At 35.8% G+C, this 14,605-nt stretch overlaps 1 protein-coding gene across 1 annotated transcript in view; it reads right to left on the bottom strand.

Annotated features, from left to right (window-relative positions):
- Positions 1–4,545: 4,545 nt before the first annotated feature.
- LOC129748716 (probable basic-leucine zipper transcription factor P) overlaps positions 4,546–14,605 on the bottom strand; it is a 52,668-nt gene continuing 42,608 nt past the window's right edge. Inside the window, exon 5 of the mRNA XM_055743407.1 lies at positions 4,546–5,633. Within this exon, the coding sequence (XP_055599382.1) occupies positions 5,372–5,633 (262 nt within the window). The 3' untranslated portion in view covers positions 4,546–5,371. The remainder of the gene's footprint in view (positions 5,634–14,605) is intronic.

Here is a 14,605-nt window from a genome sequence, read left to right as displayed (position 1 = left end):
GAGAAAATTTTAGCCAACAATGATTTCTTTCACACATGTTTGGGTAACATTGGGTGTGATAATAGTTTCTTTTTGAGATATTATTTGAATGTTTTTTTTTCGCTTCAACCACCCTATACGTAACATAAATTGAGAATAGATGTTAATAAAAACCATATCAAGTATAAATAATAGATGTCACATTATTCTCGATTTAATATAATTGAATAAAAAGCTTTTCATTTGGGCTCGACGAATTAGTGAATCTAATAAGCGTTCTAAAATTTGAAAAAAATAAACGAAAAGAAAATTTTAATACTTTTTCGATGAGGTAAAATAAATGTTTATTGTTTGTTCTATAATTTTTGTTTTATTTGAGATATTGAGAGATTTTTAGTTTCGTATGGATTGCTCGGAGTTTTCGTCAATATCAGCATATTTGTCTGTATCCATACATAAATTTACAAATAGTGAAACAAGTTTTTGTCAAACAAAAATGTCGACAAATCAAAGGAAAATTTCCTTTGACTTTGGGATGAACATTTCTTGTTTCCTTTATCAATGTCAGCAATAACTTGAAAAAAAAATTGCCTTTTTATTTCATTTCAACAAAACTTTATTCCATTGAAATCCTGGTAGAATAGTTGAAATCATTGTTCTGTCAAAAAGAATATTCGTAGAATTAATTTTAAGACAATTAAACGTGAAACTCAAAACTTATGCAATTTTTCTAATAAAATGGGTTTTTTCTTCTCAATTATTGAGTGTCTGCAATGAAAGTGTTTCCGTTATAAATTTGCTCCTACACCGGTGGGGAGTGGGTGTTTTAGCCGATTCTAAAATTTCAAATTGTGCTTAAACTGGTATACTTAAAACCAATATTTACGCCTGAACCGTTGCAGGTGCTATTTAGCAATTATGTATTTTAATTTTTGCCCCTAAATGTATGCACCATAATAGTTCTTTTTTCGATTATAAATATTTTTAAAAGAAAACGTTAAATAGCGAGGTAAAATTGATAAACTAGCATTTGTGAATATTATGAAGGTGTTTGTATCTTTTATGACCAAGAAAACTCGTTAAAACCGTAGAGACTGATCGATGTCACTCCAAAGCATCACATTAAAACAGAGAAGAAATCAATTTATAAATCAAATTTAATGTAGTCTAATAAATTTCAGCAACCGTGTTTTACGTTCATAGGAGTCCAGTACTGGTTTTAAATATATGAAACATGCCACACTTCCCTTTTCAGAATGTTCAGTCCGACAAGCGGACTGAGAAATGAGAATAGACGCGAGAGTAACACACCGAGAGAGCGAAACGGTTGCTCTCGCTGAAAGCGTCGAGAATGTTCTACGCGATTCCATCTGGCGCAAGCACGTGGTTGTGTGCTTGCTCGTCAGCCTATTTAAGGGCGCATTCTTTATGCGCCTAGGAGTCAGTCTATATCAAACCGTCAGACCGTCGAGATGGGACGGAGAAAAAGTGTATATAAAAAGTGTATATAGTAGAATATAAGTAAATAGAGAAATATAAGAAAGTAAACCGATACAAGTGCTTCTTTCTTCTGGTGCTTCGCTCCGATGCCTTGCTCCCGGGTCCAGCTGCCACAATCGGCTCTTTTCAGAGCCCCCTATCCAGAAAGAGTTTTGGATCTCGGTCAACCAGGCGACCGAGATCCCCCCCGAGCCTTGGCCGCCAGGCAGCGTCAAGAGGACCTGCCTCCACTGATGGGACAACCATGCGTGGTTGTCTCTTTAGGTCCAATCCCACAAGGGGAGCGGACTATCAGTGGTAGTTTCCCAAGCGCTCACACCGACCCGGCCTTGGCCTCCAGGTACAGTCCGAGGACTTGCCTCCACTGGTGAGACAGCCACCAGGGGTTGTCTAGGAGAGGCTCACTCCCACTAGGGGAATGAGTCCCACCAGTGGTCGTTTTGCCAAGCGCCGGACTCACAGTCCACCAATGGCTTTTCATGGCCACAACATGAAATGGTCCTTCGAGCCGGATCTAGAAACCGGTACCTTCCGACGGAATACCTCCGTCAAGAGTGTGTGTGGAATGGATCGGGCAGCAAAGCAGGCGAGCGAAGCAGGAAGGAAGCAAGCATCGAAAGGACGACGAGACGAGCAAATCGAGATACAGAACGAGCTGGCACTACCAAAATTCCACACCGAGGTCGAGGTCTGGTCAGCGAGAAACCGACACAATCCAGAAGGAAGAAGATCCGGCCAGGAGTGATTTTCTTCGAGAGCATCACCAGCAACAGAGGAAACCTAAAAGGTGGTGCTTCCACGAAACCCGTTAGATTCCATATTCCTGCCTACAACAAATCACCACGTAACGGCACATTCCTAAGGACCGCCAAGTTCCAGAAAGGTCGACGACAACCACCAACCGGGACAACTTCTCACTTTCAGGTGGGGAGTATGTTCAGTCCGACAAGCGGACTGAGAAATGAGAATAGACGCGAGAGTAACACACCGAGAGAGCGAAACGGTTGCTCTCGCTGAAAGCGTCGAGAATGTTCTACGCGATTCCATCTGGCGCAAGCACGTGGTTGTGTGCTTGCTCGTCAGCCTATTTAAGGGCGCATTCTTTATGCGCCTAGGAGTCAGTCTATATCAAACCGTCAGACCGTCGAGATGGGACGGAGAAAAAGTGTATATAAAAAGTGTATATAGTAGAATATAAGTAAATAGAGAAATATAAGAAAGTAAACCGATACAAGTGCTTCTTTCTTCTGGTGCTTCGCTCCGATGCCTTGCTCCCGGGTCCAGCTGCCACAATCGGCTCTTTTCAGAGCCCCCTATCCAGAAAGAGTTTTGGATCTCGGTCAACCAGGCGACCGAGATCCCCCCCGAGCCTTGGCCGCCAGGCAGCGTCAAGAGGACCTGCCTCCACTGATGGGACAACCATGCGTGGTTGTCTCTTTAGGTCCAATCCCACAAGGGGAGCGGACTATCAGTGGTAGTTTCCCAAGCGCTCACACCGACCCGGCCTTGGCCTCCAGGTACAGTCCGAGGACTTGCCTCCACTGGTGAGACAGCCACCAGGGGTTGTCTAGGAGAGGCTCACTCCCACTAGGGGAATGAGTCCCACCAGTGGTCGTTTTGCCAAGCGCCGGACTCACAGTCCACCAATGGCTTTTCATGGCCACAACACAGAAAAAATAATTGAAAAATATTGAAAAAAGTTATCAATATTACACCGGATTACGGTACCAGGGTAGTAAAAAAATCAGAGCTTTGAAATTAGTTTTAAATTCATAGCAATTAAGCATAGCATAGCATAATAAGAAAATCATCGTTTTATCAACATTTTTCGCAAGGAAAATTATAGATTCGTAGATTGAAATTGATCGATATCGAAATTCGTTTATATAGAAAATGGGTTGAAAATTTGTAAAATCGACAATTGAAAAAGGAGAATATAACCCTTCTCAATTGCATACGAAATCATAAATATATGGTATCCTGTACTCACATATTTTAAGCCTTATTCTGTACTGTGTGTTGCCATAATCGAATAAGTTCTGTAGCACTTAAACGAACAAATTTCATTGCATATTGCTGCAAAAATTGGATAAAATTCAGAAAGAATTTTCACTATCGATTGAATGTGATTTGCTAAACTACAGATTATTCATCAAATCTAGTAAGTTTTCAGGTAGCTGTACCGCTGCACTTTTGTTTCAAATACAATTTGCTAAGTTAAAGTTCTGAATGATGATTATTTCTAAATAGAGCATTGCATCTTTTCTCGTGTTGTTTCTTTATTGAAATTGTTTGGTTTCGTTGTCGTTGTTTTTCACTTTTAACGTTAGGTTTTCAAAACCCCCTTTTTTTAATTCAATTTTGTTTTGTTGATGTCCACAATACTTCAATCACCCTTAACCGTATACAAAGATAGAACGATAATTTTCCACACTGATTATGACCTTTTTTCCAATTTAGGTTGTGCCATTTTCCAAAAATTTAGCTCGATTTATTATGTTCGGGAATTCCCGGAATTTTTCTATCGTTTCCCAGGAATCGGGAAATCCTGAGATTATATGATTCCCAAGAATTCCCGGTCGTAAAATCCAGGGATGGACGATCTAACCACGATATAAAGTTGTGGGCAACTGCTCGTGCGCAGAGCATTTTGTAAAAAAGAAGTTCGTGAAGACACATTAAATATGAACATGCAGTCAATGAGCGTTCTACATCATACAAATTTCACTGGATTAAAAAAAATTGCAATTTTATGCTTGGAATCTGCGTAATTTTGCAGAATGGCTTGTGATATATTTGAGTTGGTAAGTCAGTTTCTTTCTACATCGATGTCTGTGAGTTTGAGCCCAAGAGTAGACATCGACCACAGTTGTACTGGATAAGTTTTTCAATGAATGTTCCCCAACTGCATCGTTGATATGAACTGGCGAATGACACAAAGGTGTTAAAACGACTTTAATCGAAATAAAAAAAAAATTGCAGAATGAATAAAATTTTCTGGTATTTTTTTCAGAAATATGATGTTTTTTCTTTCAACGAATAAACAAACAAAAACATTTTTTACAAGTTTTGTACTACTTCAAAACAGTATCTTTATTGATGATTGTTTCGTTTAAAATGTGGCGTTTTGTTTAGTTTTTATCGATGTACTGTAGGGTAGGTATACTTCTAAAGTAACTTAGCGTTAATTGGCATTTTTGCGATTACGAATCAGTTCAAACAAACAACGGAAAAGCAATTTTGACTTGGTTGTGTTTTTTTTTACTTCTTTACACTCCCCCGCAATGTGAATGTTTCTATTTTTTTTTCTTTTTCAGCGGGGAGCACCTTTCTTTTCACCTTGTTTCATTAAGTTTTAAATTCAATAATTATTGATGTGTTCGATTTTTACGGAACGAAACACATTTGCATTTGCAGCTCGCAGGAAAAAAATCAATTTCCTCCGCTCGATTCGAATGTGCAACCTCTCTATAATTTGTTCGATTTGAAAATTTGGGGCTTCGGGCTTCAATTTACCCGGCAGATTCGTCCCGTTTCCGCACCGGGACTTTAATCGAATCGATAAAGTTTTCACTTCTGATTTCTATGGTTAATGTTGGCAGATTTTTTTAATTTTTTTTTTCCAATATGGGGATGCTTCTATTGCTTTACATTTTAAATCAGGAGGCCGTTTTTTGAGCAATAATTGATGATGTGCCAAACGAGTTTCACTTATCGGATGGGACAAATTTAACACCGGTGTCGAATTTCTTCCACTGATGTATGGTTTCCGGTTTTGGAGATAAAAAAAAGAGTTTGGGAGGTTTTTTTTCCTCTGTGCTGTTTGTTTTGCTCGGGTTGACTTTATGCTAATTACGCAAACGTGTTGGTTTGCTTTTAGCTAAAGATTTTTTTAGTTTTTCTTCTGCGATTGGGAACTGTTTGAGCCCTGCTGCTGCTGGTTGTCATTGCTTTTCTGGTTGTTGTTGTTGTTGTTTTGTTGTTGTTGGTCATTTTGTGGCTTATTTCCAGATTCTTGCCGGTGTGTCGTCACCTTGCCGTCCTTGTCCACGAAATGTGTCGTTTGGGTGACGTGGCCGTTGTTGTTGCTGAACGAGGTGAAGGTGCTTTGCACTACCGGACCATCCTCATCGAATCGGTTGTGGAGGCCACCACTGGAAGAAATCGAGAAATAAATTGATGAAATAATTTAAAAAAATAATAAAAATAAATATAAAATTTTAAACTAAATTAAATTTAGATTTTAAACTTTGTGTTTTCGGTTTCTTCAGAGTTCTTCACAAATCCTAAACGTATGAATGAATTTTTCATTATTTAACTCAAATGTATGTCATTGCAATTGAAAAGTTGTAATAAAATAAATACCGTGCACTTGGAAAGTAAGATTGATTTCCCCGAAATTTTACCAGATACCAGATTTTTTTTTACAAATATAGTTGAAGCCAAGGCTCTAAATATATTTCACTAAATTCTTTCATGATTAGTTGCTTTACAAAAAAAGATAATAAAAGTGGTCCAAATTAAGTCCGTTACCCTATCTGTTATCATTTTCCATGATTAGTTGCTTTATAAGAGAGATAAACAAGACAGTACAAAATAAGTCCTCTAGTTCAAAATAAGTCCATTACCCTAACATGAGCTTATTTGAAAAAATAATTTTCATTTTTACGAGCGGCTTTTTGCGACTCTTAGCTGAAAATAAAAATTAAATTCAAACCTCGTATAAATTCAGCTATCTCCCTGTAGTTCGGAAAGTCACCTAAGCAACCAGAATTCCCTTAAAAAGGTTTCAGAGAAGCTTAATCAGCTCTCATTTCTGTCTAAAGAGAATGCTATTTTGCCACGGAATCACGGAAAGACTTCAGCTCTCAACCGGTTTCTTCGGAATTTTTTTTATAGTTGGTCCGTTTCTATCTTATGCGTTATGTTTTGCATAATTTCTGCTTGGGCGGTTAATCAAAGTTGGAAAAGTGGAAGTTACTTTAAGAATGGCGGAAGAAGGCGTTCGCTTCAAAGGATCCACCAGCGGTGGTAGAATGAAAATTCAGCAGGTCGAGGATTGTTGAGGCAAAACACCAAGAGAATGACTATAAATAATCTGGAGAATCAGCTGAACATCAAAATTACCGCTGAAATCAGCAGCATTATCGTGGTGCTAAAGCAGGTTTTTTTTGTAAACTATGCATAACGAACTGAAAAAAAAGCATTCTAATCTTTTTTTCGAGCAATATATCGCGCAAATAAAAACAAACATCAAGACCAGCAGAAAATGTTTAATTACACACCATTTATCTCATTAATAAGTGTGCTTTTCATTTGGTAAGTGTTATTTTCTTGCAAACAAATCCCAAATTCAAATGTAAATATCAAAAGGAAACAGTCCCGAGCCTACAGGAGAATGACGAAATGTTCCTGCACTCCCCAGGCCCAGAAGAAAACCGTTTCGAATCTACCTTGTTTTTTGTATTGTTTTTTTTTTGTCCTGAGATCGTCATGCAATTTTAGTTGTTGAAAATACAAAAGAAATCGTCCCGACCACAGGAGAAAAGATAAACACTACCCAAGCAACCAAAAGTCCCATAAAACAGGTACAAAAAAGCTTACTCAGCCCCATCATTGATATGAAGTACACATTAAGATTGCATTTATTCCACTCAGGACCATGATTCTCCGAATCAACTGCTCAATTTTCACGAATTCGGTACGAAAACTGACCCGAATTTTGTGACACTTCATTTCCCCTGAAATTAAGGATAAAATTTCTACGAGTGTACAGGCACTCGAGAATTTCTGCTATATAAATTCAGGACAGTCACGTGGAGCTCATCTGTTTCGCGCGTATTTTGCCGATATACTTTTCTGCCGGTTGACGACTGCAACGGTATTTCTTCAAGGTTAGTTTCGAAAGTTGTGCGTAAAGTCTTTGGCAAAAGACGCGAGTAGAAAAGAATTCTAGCAATCTTTCTCTCTTTCTTTTGGCTGTAGACCTATCGATCCAGAAATGAATTCTAGCAATCTTCATCAGTAATATCGACGGACGAATAGCGTTTGCGAAAAAGCCATCTCATTCAAGAAAAGGTAGGTTATGAAATGTTTGCTACTGTTAATTATAATAACATGAAGTTCAAATAATTTCTTTCTTAAAAGGTTCAAGTGCTATTGCAAATTGGAAAACATCTGCTGCTGAGGAGTGATAATGGAATGAACACTGAAGTTCCGAGCAGAGGCAGTGAAAAACGCATAATCACCGGCTATACATTCTATGCATAAAATCATAAATAGGTTCGATTAGTTTAAAGCAGGGGTGAGCAACCTTTTGAAGCAACGGGCCACTTTTGATTTGAAATGCTTTCGGCGGGCCGCATTAAAAACAACATATAAGTAAAATAGTTGGCAAAGCTCTACGTATTTTTTATAAAGACATTTTTAACAAAAATAAAACTGAAAAGAATAAATAAAACGAATTCATTTTGTTTAAGTATTAGATGATAAGACCAGCCAAAATTGAATAATCATGAATCTTGATTTGAGATCCATAATGTTTGAACTGGTTTGAAATGTTAAGCGAAAATTCTTTTTGAGAAAAGGAAAAAATTAGCTTTCTTTTTATTTATAAAAAACCAAAAATGTTGAAAGTCTTTCTGTGGTGCGTAAAAAGATTTGTTTCGTTTTCTGACAATATCCCGTTTTTGTTCGAACAAATGCGATGGTATTTTTCGTCATCACTTCCATTTAAAAGTTTCATGGAGCTTAACCATAGCGATTTTTTATGTGCCCATTTTAGAAAAAAAAAAAGTTTCAAAATTTATATAAATTTTGTCGTGAAGCCTCAGTTTTTTTTTCTAGAAACGGTGATTATTTTTTAATATGAAGTTCCGTATGAATTCATTGCATTGAGATATTGAGCAAGGTTTGAAAATTATGAAAAATTCATAATTTCACAGATTTTTATCCAGATTTGTTTGTTAATGTTGTAACAGTTAAAATGTTTCATTCTAGAATTTTTTTATAGATTTCATAAATTTTCTCAGACAATTTAATTTAAATACCTCTGGGATAGGTCTTCTAAGGCTGAAATATGAAAATCTTATGACTTTTCGTCAGCTCTAATTTTCGAAATAATAACAATGATAAAACTGTAAAAAAACAAATACTTATTGTCTCAATGATCAACCTTCCCAAAGATTACGAGTAATTTTGAGTTCTGAAAAAAAGTTATGATGTTTTTTAATTGAATTGTGATGTTTTTTGCCGTTAAACTGTTACTTGAATTTAAGGTGATTTTTTCGGCTTTCAGTTATGGAAGTTTTTTTTTTGTTATTTTTTCCAAACCTGAAAAAACGGGAGTTTTGTCAAAGTTTTAAAGAAAAATTAAACTAAATGTCAATTTTTTTAAAGCGTTGTATGTCTCTTACAAGAATATCTTGGAAATATTAGAGACCTTGATTGAATGAAGGATAATAAATTGACTCAAAATCAGCTTTTAGTTATTATTGAGGTTTTTTGGTTTATCAGTTATAAAAGATCGATTTCATTTCATCGATGATCAATTTTAAAATTTCCAAATGCTATATCACCGAAACCAGAAGTGATTGACAAAATCTGTGAAATGTTTTTTATTCAGGTCGCAAAAATTTAACAAAATCAGTTATTGAAACATAGGCACCAAAAATGCTGTTTTCCTGAGTAGTCGTTACAAACTTTTTGGGTTGAATCACAGAACTACAGATATTGTTTTTGTCGAGAAATCGTACAAAAAAGTGAACAATCTGAATGATTATGGGGCTTATTCAACTGCAAATAAGCGACGTGCATATTTGATCAAGTAATCAATATATTATTTTTAGGTCAGTAGGAACTGCAATTTAATGATAATAAACAATCTTTCGTAGAAAAAAAACATAATATAAATATAATTTGAGATAAGCTTCGCGGGCCGCACAAACATGTCTCGAGGGCCGCATGCGGCCCGCGGGCTGCGGGTTGCTCATCCCTGGTTTAAAGCATTGTAATTCTGACAGTAACGAACGAACCGCCGAGAGAGGAGGTTAATAAAGTGGTATCAGCCAAACGCACTACCGACTCGGAATTCTACACAATTGGTACGTTCAATTTTCAAAACGAGTCTTAATGATCTTCTATTCAGCTTTCAGCGGCCTTATAATGTGTTTAGTCGTCTAAACGAAAAAGCGGAGTTCCGAAGGGTTCGTAACCTAAAATCCAACCGCCCCACACAGGAGTATTCAAGCCAAAAACCTGGCCAAAACTCAAAATTTAAATGTCATTGGTTATTTTTATGTCAATATTTATTTGATTCTTGATTAGATTTAGCCCCATTTGCCGGTCCTTTGACATTTGATTTGTTTATAAGCTGTGGCAGCTGTCAAAACTTCAGTATTTTTATGAGATACAATTTTTCTACAAATCGTTGAATCAGCGCGCCTAAGTCAAATCTATGAATTAAACTTTCGTAAATAACTAAAAATGAATATTTGATATGGAGAACTTCAATGGAGGGATGTTAAATAATTTTGAGTATAATAGATAAACATCGATGATAATAGGAAAACTGATAACTGCTTTGAAAATTCTTCTATTTATTTTTTTTAAACGTTAATTTTTTTTTTTACAAAATTGCGTTTTTGGTTATGTTCCCAGCAAGTCCCGGCAAAATGTTCAATATCATTTGAAAATTGATAACTTCAATAATCATGTGAACAAAAAAAAAATCGCACATTTTGAATATTTTATGTTTGAAGATTAAAAATATTGAAAGATTTTTTCCACAAAAAGTAGGGGACTCTTCGGGCTTCGTTTATTATAAATTAAAGCTCAGTTAAATTTATGTTCTTTTTCGAATAATTTGAAATGTTGATAAACTTTCAAAAAAAAAATAAAAAAAATTCTAGATTTTTTTTGAATTTTACTCCTTTTTTTTCCTGGATTATCTATCATGTCATATAAATGTTAGAAAATTTCTAATAGAAATTTATGAAAATTACGAAAACGGTAAAAAATATATTGAATGATCTAAAAAACGTTTAATAAGTCAAAATACACTTTTTCATTGCTTTCAATCCTGATAAATACTTTTGGCCAACTTTTTTTTTCTATAGAATTGGAGCGAAATTGGCTGTACAGTGTGAGGCCCAAAATTTCATTTTCATGACCGCTGCTGGTCCTGACGCCTACGAGACGCCTGATAAATAAGATCAGTATCGATGATATCAGAAACATGGATATGTTGCTAGAGCAGGTAGCTTAGCTTAGCTTAGCTTGTTTGACTACTCATATCCACCTTTAATCATTGAACTCGAAATGCTTAATTTACAGGTTTTTTTTTTCAAATCGATTTTAGAGGAATAAAGTATTTTTTACATTTGATTTCAAACTATACATTTCGAATTCCATGATCGCTGGCGTGGCTAAGCAGAACAAGTTCCACGTCGCCAATGGTTGCTACTCCGTGATTAATCGAGGCCATCAATTTTGCACAAAGGTCAAAAGAATGGTGCTTGGGATTAGCAGCCATTCTCATTGTACAAAACTGATGCTCTCCCTTTTTTATGATTTATCTGATTAATAACGGCGCCGGCCACGTCCTAGCAGTCAATGGGGAAAAGGGAAGGATTGTTAGTTGGATACTCTGCAAGTTCAACTAGCAACTTCTCATTCCTGCATACTCCAAAAAATTTTTTTGAAATAGTCAGAACTAGAGATAAGCTAATATCATCAACTATGAAAACCGTCTATACGTCTGCGAATTCATATTCAAGTATCCAAGGAAGAGGTTGTGTTAGTTGGTGAAAGGTAGAGATCAGGATCCATTTTGGTAAATGGTGCGATCATGGATTTCCTACTCCTCCTATGCTCCTAGACATTTCCTAAGGAAACTCCTATTTCTATGAGGCATTTGATAAACGTCCAATAAAATGATCGAATAAAATATTGAAGGCAAATCAATACCATCCAAATTTCTTCTTTGATAAACTTGCTATTTTCCCTAACTGTTATCCCTGTTGAAGCAAAGAGTTTTCAAAAAGGCTTTACAGTTTAAAGATGGAAAGCACCTTAAAATAAAAATGAATTATATTTTAATATTTAGACACAAATTTTCGCAAATTGTTTTCAAAACTCTTTGATTCTTTGCTCTCCTTTGCCTCACATTTTAGAAGTCTTAAGACCTTTGATGCTCAAAGAGTACAAATCAATGTTTTGAATAATCAAAACTTTTAAAAACATTTTCGATTTTTTTTTCTTTTTCCACCAATTTGAGTAAATATATTCGGCATATTTTTTAATCACTTAAATTTATATGTCAGAAATTTAAATCAATTGCATGATGTTAAGTTAACGTGATTAATTTGACATACCCTATTTATCACGTTATGTCAACATCTTGATTCATAAACTATGGTAAGAAAAAGGTGCCCATACACAATATTATATGCTTCATGTAGACAAACGCCTAACTGTATGCAATCAAATTCCGTAGGAAATCACGGCTTCTAACTTTTTTATTGCGTAGAAACCTTCTACACAACTTTTTCGTCGATGAAAGATCCCCTGGTGTTCTATGTTAATTTAGATTCGTGGCTTGTTGATGAATACGGCTGATTTTAATTCCACAAACATCACTAAATTTTATAAAATATAATTTTATATTCGCGAAAAACAGAAAATGAAACGAGTTAAGAGACAAAATACTCATCCTAAAGCATAATTGAGTTTCTTTTTTCCAGATCGCCGTCTTTATGCAATCCAACTTTGTTTTGTAGCGAAGGGCGTAGTAACAGTGCCCATTAAATTAAATCACTTGAAATTCTTTTTAATTTTCTAGATTTCTACTATAAATTTCACTGGCGCTTGCCTTTCACAAGTTGTAAACATAGAACCGAACTGCATTCCAAAAATGTGTCTCAGAAATTTATTAATAAAAACTAAAAAATATAGGTGTATCCATTCATTTTAATTTCCACAAGAATTCGGTAATGATTTCTGCGACGGGAAAACGCATACAGATATGCTGAAAAACTTTCAATTTAATTTAAACAAAAAGCTTCTTGAGGGTTTTATGTGAAAGAAATGAAAATAATGAAAACATGTTACTTATCTTAAATTTGAACTGGAAAACTCATCTCCAATGCATCGCTCGGCTGGTGAAAAAATCTGGGTTGGTCCGGAGGGCGTAGTGCCTAGCTCCAGCAATTCCGTCGATTGAATGTTTTGCACGTTTTTCACTGCGTTTAAAATTCCCGTAATATGTAAATGAAAAAAAAACACTTTGCTCCTAACTTTCACGCACAACTTAAACTTTTCTAATTCAACCAATCTTAAATTCAATTTCCGAAAAATCCGCCTACGAGACGCCTGATAAATAAGATCAGTATCGATGATATCAGAAACATGGATATGTTGCTAGAGCAGGTAAATATTAAATTAAATAATATATAGTTTACCTAAAATTCATGTGTAACAAATTTTTTATTTTGGTTTCCAGGTGAAATATGCTTCAAATTGGAAACAACACCGGAGAATGCCGAAAAAGTTGCTGGAGAAAAAGTTCATTCCGTGGAAATAAAAACAGTGCCGATCAGCCGTCAAAAACAATGGGCATATCGATCCTTCAACTGACTTCATAGTTTAGTGTGTAGCGAAAATTGAATAAATTTTTTCCTTTTTTTGTTAAAAAAGTTTTAATCATTGCTGAAAAATTTCCGAATTCTTTGAAAATGGTGGATGGAAGCCGATTCGAGCCCACAGGAACACTTCAAAATTCCCTGCAGATTACAGGAGAAACCTTCAGGTGAATTTGACAGTTGTTTTCCTGAGTGTTTTTGCTGTCCTGAAGTCGTCCTGTAATTTCAGCTGTTGAAAATACAGGACGAAATCGTTCCAATCTCAGGAGAAAAACTTAAGTGTGTACGTACTCCTGTCCCGTCGAATCAAACTGCGGCGGAATTGGCACGAAGCATGTGGTTAAGCTGGTAAGTTTTTCAAAATAACACATAAATGACTGAGAATTTACTGTTTTCTATTTTTTGTTTTCAGGTAAAATATACGATCGTTTTAACGTGCCACCGGGACCATTAGCAACATCATTATTGTAAATAATGGAAAGAAATAAAAATTCTTTTGATTTTTTCAAATATTAATTTGTTACTTTCTGCTTAGTACAAATCTAAATTCCATGTACATTTCAGAAGCGAACAGTCTCGATCCTGCAGGATAACTATAAAACTCCCTGCAAGTCACAGGGAAAATCCGCTTCGAACATACAGGTCAATTTGGCAGTTGTTTTCCTGAGCTTTTTTGCTGTCCTGAAATTGTCCTGTAATTTCAGCAAATACAGGACGAAATCGTCCCAGCCACAGAAAAAAAAAGATTTAGTGTGCACACACTTGCAATAATTCCCCTAGTGGTAATTACTGTTCGAGCCACAAGGCAAATGGTTAAATTTCACGAAGTTCGAATGAAACACACCCGAATCCCTTGACATCTAATCAATAATAAAATCTAGAATAAAATCTTCAAAGAGCCAACAGGAGCTCAAACGTATCTCTTGTATCCAGGGCAGCATTTTCTGAATGACGTTAGGGGTTCCTGAAATTTTTTTCTTATCATTTTCAACTGCAACTTGCAATTTTTCCCCGCAGTTTCCGTTTGATGTTATTGTTTAGTGGCCGGTACTCGCGTAGGCGCAAATCTATATATATAAAAAGCAATTTCTGTATGTTTGTTTGTTTGTTTGTTTGTTTGTTTGTTTGTTTGTTTGTTTGTCCTCTATAGACTCAGCCGTCTTAAGGGCTAGAAAGCTGAAATTTGGCATGGATGCTCATTAGGACCAGGAAGGATGAAAAATGTTTTTAGATTTTCGGACGACCCCTTCTGAAGGGGGTCGTCCATAGAAGACAAATATTGTTTTCGCGATATTGACGTTACTTTTCATCGGATCGTGTTGAAAATTTGCACATGAGTGTTTTGAAAGACGAGCAATCGATTTCAGGTGTCAAATTTTGTGTAAGGGGTCAGCCAAAGGGGTCGTCCATATTAACTTTTCTCTGTTTTTGCGATATTGTCGTTATTATACATCGTATTCAGATGAAAATTGGTACACGATATTTTT

The sequence above is a fragment of the Uranotaenia lowii genome, chromosome 2 (assembly GCF_029784155.1).
Source record: "Uranotaenia lowii strain MFRU-FL chromosome 2, ASM2978415v1, whole genome shotgun sequence".
Lineage (NCBI taxonomy): Eukaryota > Metazoa > Arthropoda > Insecta > Diptera > Culicidae > Uranotaenia > Uranotaenia lowii.
Note: the sequence above shows the minus strand (reverse complement) of the source record. Positions and strands in the feature narration are given on the sequence as shown.